Source organism: Ursus maritimus, unplaced genomic scaffold, assembly GCF_017311325.1.
Source record: "Ursus maritimus isolate PB19 unplaced genomic scaffold, ASM1731132v1 scaffold_8, whole genome shotgun sequence".
NCBI lineage: Eukaryota > Metazoa > Chordata > Mammalia > Carnivora > Ursidae > Ursus > Ursus maritimus.
The window spans coordinates 22,774,256-22,791,801 of NW_024426996.1; the positions used below are offsets into that span (position 1 = coordinate 22,774,256).

At 37.4% G+C, this 17,546-nt stretch overlaps 1 protein-coding gene across 1 annotated transcript; it reads right to left on the bottom strand.

Annotated features, from left to right (window-relative positions):
* Positions 1-8,820: 8,820 nt before the first annotated feature.
* LOC103665405 (farnesyl pyrophosphate synthase-like) lies at positions 8,821-10,718 on the bottom strand (the record flags this gene model as incomplete). The annotated part of the gene is made up of 1 exon (XM_040625322.1): positions 8,821-10,718. A coding segment is annotated over one exon (561 nt), but the record flags the coding sequence as incomplete, so codon positions are not given.
* Between the last annotated feature and the right edge of the window lie 6,828 nt (positions 10,719-17,546).

Genomic DNA, 17,546 nt, shown 5'->3' on the forward strand with positions numbered 1-17,546 from the left:
ACTCTCCGCTGGGGGCGGGGAGGAGGGAAGGAGGCGCCCCCACGCGGGCCTGGGATGCGAGGGAAATGCGCCGACGGGAGCAAGTGAGGGCAAGGCGAAGAGGAAAACTAGGTCTGAGACTTTAATTAGTGGCGTTTCCCTCTTTGGGATCCCTGAGAGCAAAGGGCGGCGGCGGCGAGGAGAGGGGAAGAGGTTTGGCGAGAGCCCACGCTGGGCGGCTGGCTGCGGAGCGGCACCTGGGGGGGAGACTGAGGCTCGCGGGGTGGAGCGCGTGGCACGGCTCTGACCAGGCCCTTAGAGCCCACCACCCGCTGCACGTCTGCCTGCCCCAGCACGGCCCCTCTGCTGTGGTCCACAGGGACAGCCGCCAGGGCCTGGGAGGGCCGCGAGCCCGGAAGGTAAGGAACATGCCACCCGCCCGCCGCTGCTGTCTGCGCTTGGGCGCTCACAGGCCTGGGGGGAGACGGGCTTTGGGAAGGACTTACAGGACAGGGTCGGTGGGGGCTAATGTGGTCCTTCTAGATAAATCCACAGAGCACAGTCAGCGCGGGGTGCGTTCAGTTAGCGTTGTGACGATCATTTCTGTTATGTTTATTATTATTTGGGATGCACCTGGAGGCGGGCAAGAACCAAAGGTGTGTGTCGTGTTCACTGCTCCGTCACTGCCAGCTAGAGTAACTCCTGGCAAACACAATGAGAGCGTCCACTGACTTAGTGCTTATGAGCTATTTGTTATGTATATGGTGCATAATTTATGTAAAGTGTGCCTATATTTGTATGAGTACATATGCCTCATTTTACAGATGAGCAAACTAAGGCATGGGATAATCAAGTAGCCTGTGCAAGGTGGCATAAGTGAATCAGGGTTTGAATCTGGAATATAGGCTGTCTGGCTTCAAAACTAATGTTTTTCATCAGTTCTGTCAAGAGCGATTTTGAAACGAAGTATTTTGAAATGGAAAATTGATTTGTGTAGGAGAATCTAAATCCTTCAGACATTAGGAAGTATTTGATTCAGGACTTGAAGAATGATTACAAGACGTGGGAGGACTTTCTGGGAATGGGGGATATTTTATTTTCACCTTTATGCTCTTCAGGCAGCTGAGAGTAGGGCCCCCAAAAAGTCTTGCTCGTGTTTTGCATTCACTGTGGTTCATTAGAAGTTGGGCCAATTGCCTGACTGAATTCTGAGGCACAGGCGCCATGGCTCAGGGTGCGGAAAAATAGTGAACAACAAGGGGAAAACTAAATTTTGGTATCTTTGTGTGGGAATATATTCTGTGAGAAAGTGAAGATGTGAGGCCATATTCAATTGGATAAATGTGAACGGAAAAAGGTTTGGATTTTTAAATTTTATTTAAAATCAAGTAATTAACGTATAGTGTATTATTAGTTTCAGAGGTAGAATTTTATGATTCATCAGCTGCATATGACACCCAGTGCTCATCACATCACATAACCTTCTTAATGCCCATCACCCAGTTACCCCATCCCCCCACCTACATCCACTCCAGCAACCCTCAGTGTGTTTCCTAGAGTTAAAAGTCTCTTATAATGTTTGTCTCCTTCTCTGATTTTGTCTTATTTTATTTTTCCGTCCTTCCCCTATGTTCATCTGTTGTTTCTTAAATTCCACATATGAGTGAAATCATGATAATTGTCTTTGTCTGATTGAGTTATTTCACTTAGCATAATACCCTCTAGTTCGTCCATGTCGTTGCAAATGGTAACATTTCATTTTTTGATGGCTAAGTAGTATTCCATTGTGTATATATACCACATCTTCTTTATCCATTCATCTGTCGATGGACATCTAGGCTCTTTCCATAGTTTGGCTGTTGTAGACATTGCTGCTCTAAACATTGGGTGCATGTGACCCTTTGAATCACTATGTTTGTATCCTGTGGATAAATACCTAATAGTGCAGTTGCTGGATTGTAGGGAAGCTCTGTTTTTACCTTTTGGAGGAACATGGAATGAAGCTTTTGCCACTCTGAGTTGTTTACTTTTTCCCACCTAGATTGTATCTCTTACTCAACTACTTTCTTCCCCTGTCTAGTTATGTACCTGGAAAAAAAACCTAGAAACTCATTCACACTAAGGTGCAAATGACTGATAACATATCTTTAGGCATTTAAAGAGCCTCCCACGCAAGACAGATGGGTGAATAGAGAGATTAAAACAAAAGTAGTGAAATATTGGTAGAATCTAGGTACTGAATATATGTGTTTTCAAGGTAAAATTTTTAAAAATTTTTGTTGTGTGTTTGTAAATTTTCGAGGCCTTATTAGAAAGGGGGAGGAAGGAGTATGGGTTTAAAAAAAAAGATAAATCTATTCTTAAACAGCTTTTTGTCAGAAGAGGAAATTAAGCACATGCACAAATAACTGAGTTCTAAATCTGGGGTAGGATTTTGATATAGGCCCGTTCTTTTTCCTCTCTTTGTTCTTTTCCTTCTCCCAACCTAGGACAGGGGTAATGGTGGACTGGGGAAACTGGAAGGAGGCTGCAACTCTTTTTGGCTTTTATGCCTAGAAGTCCAAACTCAGGAAAATGAGATGCCCTGGGACAAACAATCCCTCTTAGGAGAGCAGAGGAGGGGTGTTGATTCTTAACCCCCAGATTAGAAAGAGGTTCTGGAAATGGAGGCTCTTCTGGCCTGCTGGCTCGTGTTAGGAAGTAGTAAGTGCTCAGCTTAGAAATGGCTGTGTGTAGTTTAAGGAGATGGTAACAACCCTCTCCTAATTCATTGACCAAACTGGGACCCTTTGACCATGAAAGAGAGTACTGCTGATCATCACCCTGGGGCAGTAATCACAAAGCAGGACAGTCCCAAGTAAATTGGGAACAGAGGCTGCCTCAGAAAAGACTTGAATGCCCTTAACAGGGCACAGAATATTAAGCTGTTGGGCCTGAAGGGGCCCACAAATAGGAGTGATGGAGGATGTCCCAGTGGTAACCCAGGTGACAATTAATTGACGGTGCCCTTCCCCTACCCCCAGGTTTTAGCACTGCCTAAGGCCTGTGGAACCTTGGCACAGCTCAGGATGATGTTGGGGGAGGGAAGTGGGCCTGCAAGCTATCAAGATAAAATGAATATCACTCATCTATTCATTAAACCTGGAAAGGGAAAAGGAACAACTAGATGGTAATACACTTATAAGCCTCTCAACAACAGGGATCGCATCTGTTTTGTTCAACACCTCTAGCAGAAGCATTTCAGAGTAAAACTTTAGAACTGTTTGAATAAATGAGTGAGTAAGGTAAATCTGTGCCCTGGGAAGGATGGTAGTGCTAATAACAGAAATAGAGACAGGAAGTAAAATGGGGTTTGGAAGGAGGATAGTTTTGGTTTTGAAAATACTGGCTTTGAGGTGGCAGTGGTATAGTTTGCAGGACCTAGGTGCAAATCAACTGGCTGTGTGGGAGTGGAGCTTAAAGACTTTGGAGGTCAGTGCTGGGTTTGGAAGCCAGATTGCATTTTGGTAGTGAATGTCGTGGGTTAAATATATATCACTTAGGGATAGAGGACTGGGGGCATACAGGAAACATGGCCAAAGGACACAATAAGAAACAAGCTGTTTGAATTTCAACAAGGCTGAGGGTTTAGTTAAAGGAATGACTCTCTAAGGATGGAATTTAACTTACTGGGAAGGTGGGATGGGAGGTAATGGACCACCTCAGTCAACAAGTAAACATTATCCACTGAGGCAGGCTGTTAATTGTTTCCAATATCTATTTTTCATTTCTTCATTAAGTAATAGAGAAACTTTGCCCTTACTGAGTTTTACCATCACATTTTATTTTGAAAAATTTCAAACATACAACAAAAATAAAAGAATTTTACACCAAAAACACAGTGACCTAGATTCTACTGACATTTTACTATTCTTTTTAAAAATTTTTATTATTAATCCATTCTATCCCTCTACTCATTCATCAAATCCAATTTTCAAAGAAAATTGCCATAACCCCTAAATTCTTCAGCACGCCTGTTAATAACCAGAATTCAGTATTTATTTTTTCTTTTGATGTAACGTTTAAATACAGTAAGAGGCACCAGTCTTCATAGTATATGCACTGAGTTTGTCCCCAAACATTTTATTATAAAAGTTTTCCAAATATACGGCAAAGTTGAAAGAATTTTATAGTGATCCCTTGTATCCCCACCACCTACATTTCATGATTAACATTTTCTTTGACTTGTTTTATCATGATCTATTTAGTCATGTGTTTCTCTACCATTAATTCACCTAATTTATGAGGCATTTCAAATACTTTTCTTCTCCCCAGTACTTGAGCATGCATATCATGAACTAGAGATAAACCTGTGTTTAGTTTTCTTTCTTTTGATGTGAAATTTACATTTAGGAAAAGCACAAGTCTTAAGATATACATTTGCTGACTTTTAACAAATGCACACACCTGTGTAACTCAAAACCCCTAACATGAAACATTACTATTACCCCAGAAAGTTCCTTCTTGCTCCTTCCCACTCATCTCTGTCCTCACTTGGCCCCAGAGACCGTCACATTTTAATTTTTTTCCACCATAGATTCAATTTCCAAATAGAATCATAAAGTAAGTACTTTTTCCTGAAAGGCTTCTGTCCCACAACATAACATTTTTGAGAGCCATTCATGTTGCTTGTATCAGTAGTTCATGTCTTTTTATTACTGAGTAGTATGCCATTGAATGGATATACCAAATTGTTATCCTTTTAGTAGATACCTGCGTTATTTCCAGTTTGGGAAAATAAGGAGTAAAGTTGCTATAAACATTCTCATACAAGTCCTTTGTGTTTATATGTTTTCATTTCTCATGGGTAAATACCTAGGATTGGAATTGCTGGGTATTAAGGGTAGGTATATGTTTAGTTTTATTAAAAAAACTGCCAGATATTTTTCCTAAATTTGTACCTATTTCACACTTCCCTCGATAGTGTATTAAAGTTTGGTTGCTCCACATACTTAGCCAACATTTGAAATTGCTAGTCTTTGTAATTTTAGCCATTCTTGTGGGTATAGAGTGATAACTCATGGTTTTTTAAATTTGCATTTCCCTGATGATGAATGATGGTGAGCACTTTTTCATTTGGTGATCGGCCATTTGTATATCATCTTTTGTGAAGTATTTGCTCAGATCTTTTGCCCATTTTAAAAATTGGTTGTCGTCATCATCTTCTGATTATATTATTATTATTATTATTATTATTATTATTATTATTGAAGATTTTAAGTATTCTTTACACCCAGTGCAGGGCTCAAACTCACAACCCCCATATCAAGAGTCGCATGTTCTGCTGACTGAACCAGCCAGGCACCCCAGTCTTTTTCTTATAATATTGTAGAAGTTTTTTAAAAATATATTCTAGATACCAGTCCTTTGTCAGATATTTGTGAATATTTTCTCCCAATCAGTGGCTTGTGAATTTGTTATCTTAATGATAGCTTGTGATGAGCAGTTTTTAATTTTGATGGAGTTAAGTTTATGTTTATTGCTTTTTAGGACCGGTTTGACAAAACTTTGCCTACTCCCAAGTCATAAAGATATTCTCTCATTTCCCTCTAAAAACGTGGTGATTTTAGCTTTTACTTTAGGTCTCTAATTCATTTTATATTAACTTTTTTGTATGGTGAAGAAGAAGGGACCAGATTCATTTTTTTGTCATATGGGCGTCTAGTTATTACAGCCTTATTTGTTGAAAAACTCTTTCCCTTATTTAACTGCTTTAGTGATTTTTTTTTTTTTTCAATGACCATATAAGTGCCCCTATTTCTGGGCTCCATTCTGTTCTGCAGATCTATTGTTGATCCTTAAGCCAGGACATCACTTTCTTGATTAATCTAGTTTTATAGTAAATCTTGAGGTCAGTAAATAATGTAAGTATTCTAAATCTACTATTTTCCAAAATACTTCAATTATCCTAGGTTCTTGGAATTTCTGTATTAATTTTTGAATGAGTTTGTCAGTGAAAAAAGTCTCCTTAGGTTATGATTAGATTACAAGGGATCAGTGATCCATTTGGGGAGAATTAACATCTTTCCATTTATTTAAACTTACTGAATTTTTCTCTCAACAATGTTTTTTAGTTGTAAGTATAGAGTTCCTGCATGTCTTTGGCTAAATTTATTCCTAAATATTTTGGTTTTTAATATAATTATAAATTATAAGTTAAGTTTCTAGTTCAGTTTTCTCTTTGAAATTGAGATATAATTGACATGTAACATTGTGTAAGTTTAAGGTGTATAGCATGTTGATTTGATATATTTATATATTGTAGTATGATTGCCATTATAGCCTTAGCTAATGCCTCTATCACATCACATAATTGTTACTTGTTATTTTGTGGTGGGAATCATTAAGATCTAGTTTCTTAGCAAGTTCATTTATAATACAGTATTACAGTCTGTAATTGCTATGCTGTCCGTTAGAGCTCCAGGACTTATCTACTAGGTCTAGCTCAATTTTCAGTTGTTTGCTTCTAGTATATAAGAACCATATTATTTTTTTCTATTTCAATGCATCATGAAACCCTGTTAAATTCACTTATTATTCTGGGGCGCCTGGGTAGCTCAGTCATTAAGTGTCTGCCTTCGGCTCAGGGCGTGATCCCAGCGTTCTGGGATCGAGCCCCACATCGGGCTCCTTGCTCCCCTGGGAGCCTGCCTCTTCCTCTCCCACTCCCCCTGCTTGTGTTCCCTCTCTCGCTGGCTGTCTCTCTCTCTCTGTCAAATAAATAAAATCTTTTAAAAAATTCACTTATTATTCCTACAGTCATTGTAGGTTGCCTAAGATTTCTTTTTGTAAACAATTTTGTAAACAATATGCAACTAGAGATCGTTTTTACTTCTTCCTTTGTAAACTTGTGCCTTTTATCTCTTCTTTCTGCCTTATGGCAAAGGTTAGGACCGCCAGTAGAATCTGAAATAGAAGTGTTTACAGTGGAAATCCTTGCCTTGATCCTAGTTTTTGGAGGGAACATTCAACATTTCACCATTAAATATGATGTTAATTGTTGGTGTTTGGGTTAGTTGTATGTTTCAAGAAAGTGTCCATTTTGCTTATATTGTTCAATTTTTTGGCATAAAGTTGTTTATAATATTCTCTTACCCTTTTAACATTTATACGATCTGTAGATCCTTCCTGATTTAGGAAATTTGTGTTCCCTCTTTTTTTTTTTCTGGATTACCTAGGGATTTATCACTTTTATTGCTTTTCACTTTTGTTAATTTCTTCAATTGCTTTTTTATTTTGTTGATTTCCATTTTTGCCCTTAGTATTTCCTTCGTTCTCCTTACTTTTGGTATATATCGCTCTTTCTTTAGCTTTTTATTTTTTTAAATATTTATTTATTTGTCAGGGAGAGAGCACAAGCAGGGGGAGTGGTAGGTGGAGGCAGAGGGAGAAACAGGCTCCCCACTGAGCAGGGAGCCCAATGTGGGACTCCATCCCAGGACACTGGGATCATGACCTGAGCCTAAGGCAGACACAACCGATTGAGCCACCCAGGCATCCCTCTTTAGCTTTTTAAAGTGGAAACCTAAGTATTGATTTCAGAGCATTCTTTTCTAAGTGTTTAAAGCTATAAATTTCTTTCTATTCACTTTTTTCAGTAATCACACAATTTTTGATATGTTTCATTATCAGTTTAAAATATTTTCCAATTTTACTTATGATTTGTATTTCATCCAGATATGTTATAGAAAAGTGTCGTTTAATTTCCAAATATTTGGGGTTTTCCTAAGTGTCTTACTGTTATTAATTTCTAGCTTAATTCCATGGTCAAAGAACATAATCTGTATGGCTTTAATCCTTTTTATTGAGATTTATTTTATGGCCATGCATATAGTCTACTTTGGTGGACATATTATATGAAAAAATAATGGTATTCTCTATTGTTGGCTGTAATGTTCTATAAATATCGTTTAGGTCAAGGTGATTGATAGTGTTCAAATTATCTATGTTCTTACTGAGATTCTTTTTTTTGTCTAGTTTTTCTGTTTATTGATGAGGGAGAGATGTTACAATTGCAGATTTGTATTCTCTCTTCCATTTGTCCATTTTTGCTTTGTGTATTTTGAAGTTCTTTTAATAAGCACATAGGTATTGTTATATCTTTCTGAAGAATTGACACTTCTTTCATTATGAAATGTTGCCCTTTATCTGTGGCAATACTTTTAATCTCCAAGTCTGTTTTGTCTGATAGTAATATAACCACTCCAGTTTTATGACTAGTATTTGCTTGGTTTATCTTTTCTCATCTATTAACTTTCAATCTGTCGGTTTATTTTTTTTTTTTTAAAGATTTTATTTATTTATTTGACAGAGATAGAGACAGACAGCGAGAGAGGGAACACAAGCAGGGGGAGTGGGAGAGGAAGAAGCAGGCTCACAGCAGAGGAGCCCGATGTGGGACTCAATCCCAGAACGCTGGGATCACGCCCTGAGCCGAAGGCAGACGCTTAACCGCTGTGCCACCCAGGCGCCCCTGTCGGTTTCTTTATATATTTAAATGTGTCTTGCAGAAAACCTACACTTGGATCTTGATTTTCATTTTTTTTGACAATTTCCACTTACAAATTAGAGTGTTTGGGCCATTGAAATATTATTCATAAGTTCAAGTTACGGTATTTTTTAAAATTCCATTTTAATTTATGACTTGGCTATGTAAGTGTAGCTTTTTGCTTTTTTTTTTTTAAGAGAGAGCATGTGCATGTGGTGGGGGGAGGGGCCGAGGGAGATGGAGAGAGAGAATCCCAAGCAGGCTTCATGCCCAACCCCATGCAGGGCTCTATCTCAGGATCCTGAGATCATGACCTGAGAGGAAACAGAGTTGGACCCTTACACCAATGAGCCACCCAGGTGCCTCGCTTTTTGCATTTTTAACATGATCGTTTAGGGATTACAATTACGGGTCTTGATGCTTTGTAATTTATTAAAATCTTTATTTTTTTTTCCTGTTTTTCAAATTGGGTTATCTATTGATCTGTTTTCTTGAGTTCACTGATGCTTTCCTTCATCACTTCTATTTTGCTTATAAATCCATTCAGTGTATTTTCATTTCAGATATTGTATATTTTAGTTTTATAATTTCAGTTTGTTTCTTATAGTTTTTATTTATCTTCAGATTTCCTATCTCTTTGTTCACTATGAGCCTTCATTAATGAACATTTTCCTTTATCTCACTGTGCATGGTTATAGTAGCTGGTTTAAAATCTTTTTGTGCTAATTCTAGCTTGTGGGTCATCTCAGGGTTGCTCTTTGCTGATTATCTTTTTTCTTGAGATTGGATCACAAGTTGCTGCTGCTTCTTACATCAAGTAATTTTGGATTTTAACCTGGATTATGTGAAAAGTATATCCTGGAAACTGTTTCTGTTATATATTTCTCCAAAGAGTTTTGATATTTTTGTTTTGACAGACAATTTGTTGGGATAAAATTTCAAGCTCCGTTTCTGGACAACTCAAATCTCAGTTCAATTTTTTAATCTTTATTTTATTTATTTATTTATTTTTAATAGAAGCCGTGAGTGTTTTTAATACATGAAAAAATTGACATTTCATCTCAGGCTACCAGGCTAGTCATTAGAAAGCAAACAAAAGCAGACCCTTAACCTCACACCAAATATTGTCAACCTACATTGTAGCAATGATCCGTGAATAATAATGTAAATTAAATTAACTCAAAAAATTTATGTTATACATTATAAAAAGGGAGGTATACTGACATTATGTCAGGTTCCAAAGTTAATTTCTTAGCTCAGTGATATAGCAATTCAAGAAATCATACCCATTTGTTTCTTGTTGATTTCTAATGTTTAAACTATGTACATCAAAATTTAAGAAAACAGTTCTCTATATCAAGACATCAAAATAAATGCTTTACTTAAAGTCCACATCTGAATTACATAACTCCTACAAAGGTGGAAATTTGTATCTTCAGTTATTACTGGTAGAGCACCGTAAGTCAACTGGCTTAAAAATAAATTTAGTCTTTTATGAAAGAAATAGTCCAAAGGTGGAATGGCTATAAGGCTGGTTGGTTCAGTGGCTCAGTAACATCATTCAGGTACGAGGTTCCTTTTTTTTTTTTTTTCTTTTGAGGATTAGACAATTTATTGAGAACTTGCCCTTCCCACCCTTCCAGTCTCTAGGTCACTTTTTCCTCATGTGGCTCTTGTGTGCTAGCCTGAGGAAGTTGGGTAGGGGCAGGGTCATGGCGTACTGGTCCATGAGGCTCATGAGGTAGCTGTAGCTGTCTTCTTCGTACTGCGTGAACACAGCTGGCAGGTTCAGCTCCTCATATAGTGCTTTCACCTGGGCCACATTCTTGGCCTCCTTTTGCCTGTAATTCTCCACAAGGATCTGGTCGTGCCAGCCAGCTGCCTTTGTTCTCCTGGACGACAGTGCCACTTTGCCTGTCACACTGGGCTCCCCAAAGAGATCAAGGTAATCATCCTGGATCTGAAAGAACTCCCCAATCTCCAGCAGGATCTTCGTGGCATTGGCATGTTCTTTCTCCTCATCGCTGCCTGCCGTATACATGGCAGCAGCTACAGAAAGATAGAACAAGTAGAAAGCTGTCTTGGACTTGACAATAGATTTATACTTCTTTTCAGTGAATCTGCGAAGATCCACATTGCCCCGGGGGGCTGTGATGAGGTCCAGGGTCTCTCCAATCTCAGTCTGATAGGACCTCTGTAGGAAAAGCTCAAGAAGAACAGGATTTCATCGAGCACTGCTCCCAGATTGTCAAGATGCTGACCAAGGATGGCATGGGCCACCCAGAGACAGGAGATGCAATTGCCCGGCTCAAGGAGGTCTTGGAGGACAGTGCTATTGAAGGCAAATACCAGCAGACTGACAGTGCTGATAGCGTTTCAGAAGCTGGTGGAGCCAAGGAAGCAGGATGCTCATAGCCTCTGGCGGGCCCTGACTGTGTGTGTGGAACTGCTCCAAGCTTTCTTCCTGGTGTCAGATGACATCATGGATTCATCCCTTACCTGATGGGGCCAGATCTGCTGGCATCAGAAGCCAGGCATAGGTTTGGATGTCATCAATGATGTTTTGCTTCTGGAAGCATGTATCTACCACCTGCTGAAGCTCTAGTGCTGGGAGCAGCCCTATTACCTGAGCTTAAGTTATAATTCATTTTTGAAAGACATAACCAGGCATCACATCCAGACAAGGGAGATGTTCAACAAAAGATAAGATTAGGGGTGCCTGGGTGACGCAGTCGTTGGGCGTCTGCCTTTGGCTCAGGGCATGATCCCGGCTTTCCAGGATCGAGCTCCACATCGGACTCCTCCGCTGGGAGCCTGCTTCTTCCTCTCCCGCTCCCCCTGCTGTGTTCCCTCTCTCGCTGGCTGTCTCTCTGTGAAATAAATAAAAAAATAAAATCTTTAAAACAAAACAAAACAAAACAAAAACCCCACAAAAGATAAGATTAGATTTCACCTTACATGGTTTCTTGAATCTTTGAGGACCTGTCAAGTACCTCCTTTGTTTATCTGTCTAGAATTGGGTCCTATGACCCCTCTAAACCGATTCTTAGCAATCAGAAAAGGATGATCGTTAATGATAGTAACTAATCGGATTTATTCCCTGTCCTGTGATGGGAAATTGATACCCAAATTGCCAGCACACTGTAAGGAGGTAGTGAGTAGGATAGTCACTTAACATCTTCCACAAACCCATACTGTATTCTTAATTCATTTAGTAATAAGAAGGAGTAGAATATAATATTTAAAATCACTATCATATCAAATAAAAATGGTAAGATAATTCTTAAGTTACATGGTATTTGCGCTCTATACACTTACCCTTATGTAGGCATCTAAATAGAAAAATCAATGAAAAAATTAAATAAAAGTGGGAATATTTTAAGTACACTGTGTAGAGTGCAATGAGTACTATTTCTCGCTACTGGAGACTTCTGGCATTAACAATTTAAAATAATGCAGAATTTTCTATCTATTTTATGCACAGATTTCTGATTCTTTTGCTGACTCAAATACAGTTGAAAATGTTATTTAAAAAGCACTGGCTTCTTTTTATTTTAATTCCAGTGTTAACATACAGTGTGATATTAGTTTTGGGTGTACAATATAGTGATTCACCAATTCCATGTATTGCTCAATGCTCATCATGATAAGTGTACTCTTAATCCCCTTCACCTATTACACCCATCTCCCCTCTGGTAACCATCTGTTTGTTCTCTATAGTTGAGTGTTTTTTGATTTGTCTCTTTTTTCCCCCTTTGTTCATTTGTTTTGCTTCTTAAATTCCTCATATGGGTGAAATCATATGGTATTTGTCTTCTCTGACTGGCTTGTTTCACTTAGCATTATATCCTCTAGATCTATCCATGTTGTTGCAGGTGACAAGATCTCACTCTTTTTATGGCTGAGGAATATTCCTTTATGTATGTATATATACACACACACACACACACACACACACACACACATACCACATCTTCATTATCCATTCATCAATTAATGGACACCTGGACTGCTTTCATAATTTAGCTCTTGTAAATAATGCTGCAATAAGCATGGGGTACATATATCTTTTTGGATTAGTGTTTTCATTCTTTGTATAAATACCCAGTAGTGTGATTACTGGATTATGTGGTAGTTCTATATTTAGTTTTTTTGAGAAACCTCCATACTGTCTTCCACGGTGGCTGTACCAGTTTGCATTCCCACCAACAGTGCACGAGTGATCCTTTTTCTCCACATCTTTGCCAACACTTGTTCCTTGTGTTTCTTATTTTAACAATTCTAACAGGTGTGAGGTGATATTGTGGTTTTGATTTCCCTGATGATGAGTGACGTTGAGCATCTTTTCATGTGTCTGTTGGCCATTTGTATGTCTTCTTTGGAGAAATGTCTGGTCATGTTTCTGCCCATTGTTAATTGGATTATTTGGCTTTTTGATGGTGTAATTCTTTTGTCTTGTGATGAGAACTTTTAAGATCTAGCAACTTTCAAATATACAGTACAATATAGTCACAATATTGCATTGTTAACTTAGTCAACACTCTGCATTGCATCCCTAGGACTTAATTATCTTATAACTGAAAGTTCATATTTTCTGGAAAGCTTCACCCATTTTTCCCACCCCATTCACCCACTCATCTATTGATGGACACTTAGGTAGTTTTCATCTCTTGGCTATTGTAACGTTGCATGAACATGGGAATGCTGATATCTTTTTGAGATAGTGATTTGTTTAGTTCATATAAATACCCAGAAGTGGAATTGCTGAATCATATGGTAGTTCTATTTTTAATTTTTTGAGAAAACTCCATAGTATTTTCCATAGTGTTTGCACCAATTTACATTCCCACCAACAATGCACAAGGGTTTTCTTTTTTTCACATCCTCACCAACACTTGTTATTTCTTGCTTTTTTGATAATAGCCATTTTAACAGGTGTGAGGTAGTAACTTATTGTCATTTTGATATGCATTTCCTTGATGATTAGTGATGTTGAGCACCTTTTCATGTATCTGTCGTCTGTTTTTTTTAAAAGATTTTATTTTTAAGTAACTTTGCATCCAATGTGGAGTCAAACCTACAGCCCTAAGATTAAGAGTTGCATGGTGTACTGACTGAGCCAGCCAGGCACCCCTCTTTTGGCTATTTTTATGTCTTTGGGAAAATGTCTATTCAGTACCTCTCTGCTCATTTTAAAAATCAGATTGTTAGGGTTTTTTTGCTACTGAGTTGTATGAATTCTATATTTTGTGTTAAACCCATTGTCAGATATGTGGTTTGCACACATTTTCTCCCATTCCTTGGGTTGTCTTTTAATTTTGTGTCTGTATAGAAGATTTTTAATGCTATTGTAAACAGAATTGCTTTCTTAATTTATCTTTCTGGTAGTTCATTGTTAGTGTATAGAAATCTCACATATTTCTGTATATTGGCCTTATGTCCTGCAGTTTACCAAATGCACTTTGTGGAGACATTTAGAGTTTTCTATATATAGTATCATGTCTGCTGCAAATTGTGACAATTCTACTTCCTTTCCATTGTAGATGCCTTTTATGTTTCTTCCTTGCCTTATTGCTGTAGTTAGAATTTCTAATACTATGATGAATAAGAGTGGCAAGATTGCACATCTTTGTCTTGTTGCTGATTTTGGAGAAAAAGTTTTCAGTTTTTCACTGTTCAGTATGATGTTAGCTGTGGGTTTGTCATATATAGCCTTTATTATGTTGAGGTATGTTCTCTTTGTACCCACTTTGTTGAGTTTTTATCATGAATGGATCTTGGGGGCCCCTGGGTGGTACAGTTGGTTAAGCATCATGATTTCAGGGTTGTGAGATTGAGCCCTGGTTTGCGGTCCACACTGAGGGCTGAGTCTGCTTAAGACTCTCTCTCTTCTCCCTCTGCCCTTCCCCATCACTGTGTTCACTTGCTCTTTTTCTCTAAAAATAAAATATTAAAAAATTGATGGATCTTGAATTTTGTCAAATTTTTTTCTGTATATATTGAGAGATTATATGATTTTTATCCTTCATTTTGTTAATGCGTCTGAGACTGATTAATTTGTGGATGTTGATCCATCCTTGCATCCCTGAAAGAAATCCCATTTGATCATAGTATATGATCCATTTAATGTATTGTTGAATTTGGTTTGCTCTATTTTGTCAAGGATCTTTGCTATATTCATCAGGGATAGTAACCTATAGTTTTCTTTCCCTGTAGTGTCTAGTTTTGGTATCAGGGTAATGCTGGCCTCATATAATGAGTTTGGAAGTATTCTTTTCTATTTTTTGAAGAGTTTCAGAAGAATTGGTATTCCTTAAATGTTTGGTAGATTCACTCATGAAGCCATCTGGTCCTGGCCTTTTGTTTATTGAATTAGTAATCAAATATCTCTTAATATACTTACTAGTAGTTGGTCTGTTCAGATTTTCTATTTCTTCATGATTCAGTATTGTAGGTTGTGTGTTTCTAGGAAGGTATCCATTTCTTATAGGTTGTCCAATTTGTTGGGATAGAATTATTTATTGCAGTTTCTTATCCTTTGTATTTCTGTGACATCAGCATCCTCTTTCTTTTCTAATTTTATTTCTTTGACTCCTCTCTTTTTCTTGGTTAGTCTAGCTAAAGATTTGTCTATTTGTTTGTTTAAAAAAAAAAAACCCACTCTTAGTTTCACTGATCTTTTCTATTGTCTTTTTAGTTGCTGATTAACTTTTTTCCATTCTGATGGAAATTGCTATTTTCTTCCTCTTACTAACTTTTGGCTTAGTTCTTATTTTTTTTAAGTTCCTTGAAGTGTGAAGTTAGGTTGTTTGAGCTCTTTCTTTTTTCTTAATATAGGTGTTTTCAATATGAACTTCCCTCTTAGCACTGCTTTTGCTGCATCCTTTAGGTTTTGGTATTTTGTAGTTCCATTTTCATTTGTCTCAAGATATTTTAAATTTTTCTTTTGATTTTTTTCTTTGACCCATTGGTTGTTTAGTAGCATTTTGTTTAATATCTATGTGTTTTTGAATTTTCCAGTTTTCTTCTTGTAATCGATTTCTAGTTTCATATCATTGTGGCTAGAAATGATTCTTGATATTATTTAAGTATTCTTAAATTTATTACAACTTGTTTTGTGGTCTAAGATATGATCTGTCCTGGAGAATATTCCATGTGCTCATGAGAAGAATGTGTATTCTGTTGCTTTTGAATGGGATGTTCTATATATGTCTGTTAAGTCCGTCTGGTCTAATGTGTCATTTAAAGCCTACGTTCTTTATTGGTTTTCTGTCAGGATGATTTATCCATTGATGAAAGTAGGGTATTGAAGTCTCTTACTATTATTGTACTGCTATTCATCCTTTCAGGTCTGTTAATATTTGCCTTATGTATTTAGATGTTCCTATGTGGGGTGCATAAATATTTATAAATGTTATATCTTTTTGTTGGATTGATTCCTTTATCATTATATAATGACCTTCTTTGTCTCTTATTGTCTTTATCTTATAGTCTGTTTTGTCTGATATAAGTATGGCTATTCCCAGATTTCTCTCCGGTTTCCATTTGTATAGAGCTTCTTTTTCCATTTCTTCATTTTCAGTCTGTGTGTGTCTTTAAAGCTGAAGTGAGTCTCTAGTAGTCACCATATACTTGGGTCTTGTTTTTTTAATCCATTCATCTAATCTGTGTCTTTTGATTGGAGGATTTAGTCCATTTACATTTGAAGTGATTATTGGTAGGTATGGACTTATTGCCATATTGTTAATTATTTTCTGTTTGTAATTCCCTTCCTTTATTCTTCTCTTGCTCTCTTTGTGATTTGATAATTTTCTTTAGTGGTATAGTTAGATTCCTTTCTCTTCATCTTTCGTGTATCTACTATAAATTTTTGTTTTGTGGTTATCATGAAGCTTATATAAAACATCTTAGAGTTATAATAGTTTATTTTAAGCTGATAACAGCTTAAGTTCAAATACATTCTAAAACTCTACATTTTATTCTCCCCCACACGTTTTAGGGTTTTGATGTCAAATTTTACATCTTTTTATCTTTTGTATCAATTAACAAGTTACTGTAGTTATAGTTACTTCTACTACTTTTGTCTTTTAACCTTCATACCAGATTTCTGTGATTCGCTCACCTCCATTACAACATTGTATTGCTCTGAGTTTGACTATATTCTTACTGTTTCCAGTGAGATTTACATTTTTATATGTTTTCCTATTACTTTTTTTTTTTTAAGATTTTATTTATTTGTCAGAAAGCACAAGCAGGGAGAGCGGCAGGCAGAGGGAAAAGCAGGCTCCCCACTGAGCAGGGAGCCCAATGCAAGACTCAATCCCAGGACCCTGGGATCATGACCTGAGCCAAAGGCAGATGTTTAACCAACAGAGCCACCCAGGTGTCCCTTCCTATTACTAACTAGTGCCCTTTTGTTTCTGCTTAAAGAAATCCCTTTTACATTCCTTGTAAGGTTGGTCTATTAGACTCTTTTAGATTTTCTTGTCTGGAAAACTCTCCTTCAGTTCTGAAGGACAACTTTGCTGGGTAAAGTATTGTTGGTTGGCAGGGGTTTTTTTCTTCTTTTTTCAGCATGCTGAATATATCAGATCAGTCTTTTCTGGCCTGCACGGTTTCTGCTGAAAAATCTGCTGGCAGTCTTCTGGGGGTTCCCTTGAACATAACAAGTCATTTTTTCTCTTGCTGCTCTTAAGATTCTTTCCTGTGTTTAACTTTTGACAATTAAAATGTATCATGTCTAGGTGTGGTCTCTTGGGATTCCTCTTATTTTGAAGTCTCATATTCCTGCATCTGGATGTCTGTTTTCTTCTCCATTTAGGAAAGTTTACAGCCATTATTTCTTCAAAAATGTTTCTGCCCCTTTCTCCCTCTTCTTCTGAGATCCCTATAATAGGAACATTAGTCCACTTGATGTTGTTCCATAAGCCCCTTAATCTATCTTTACTCCTTTTTATTTTTTTTCTTTTTGCTCATTTGAATAAATTCCACTGCCATGTCTTCCAATTTGCTGACCCTTGCTTCCACTTTATCTAGTCTT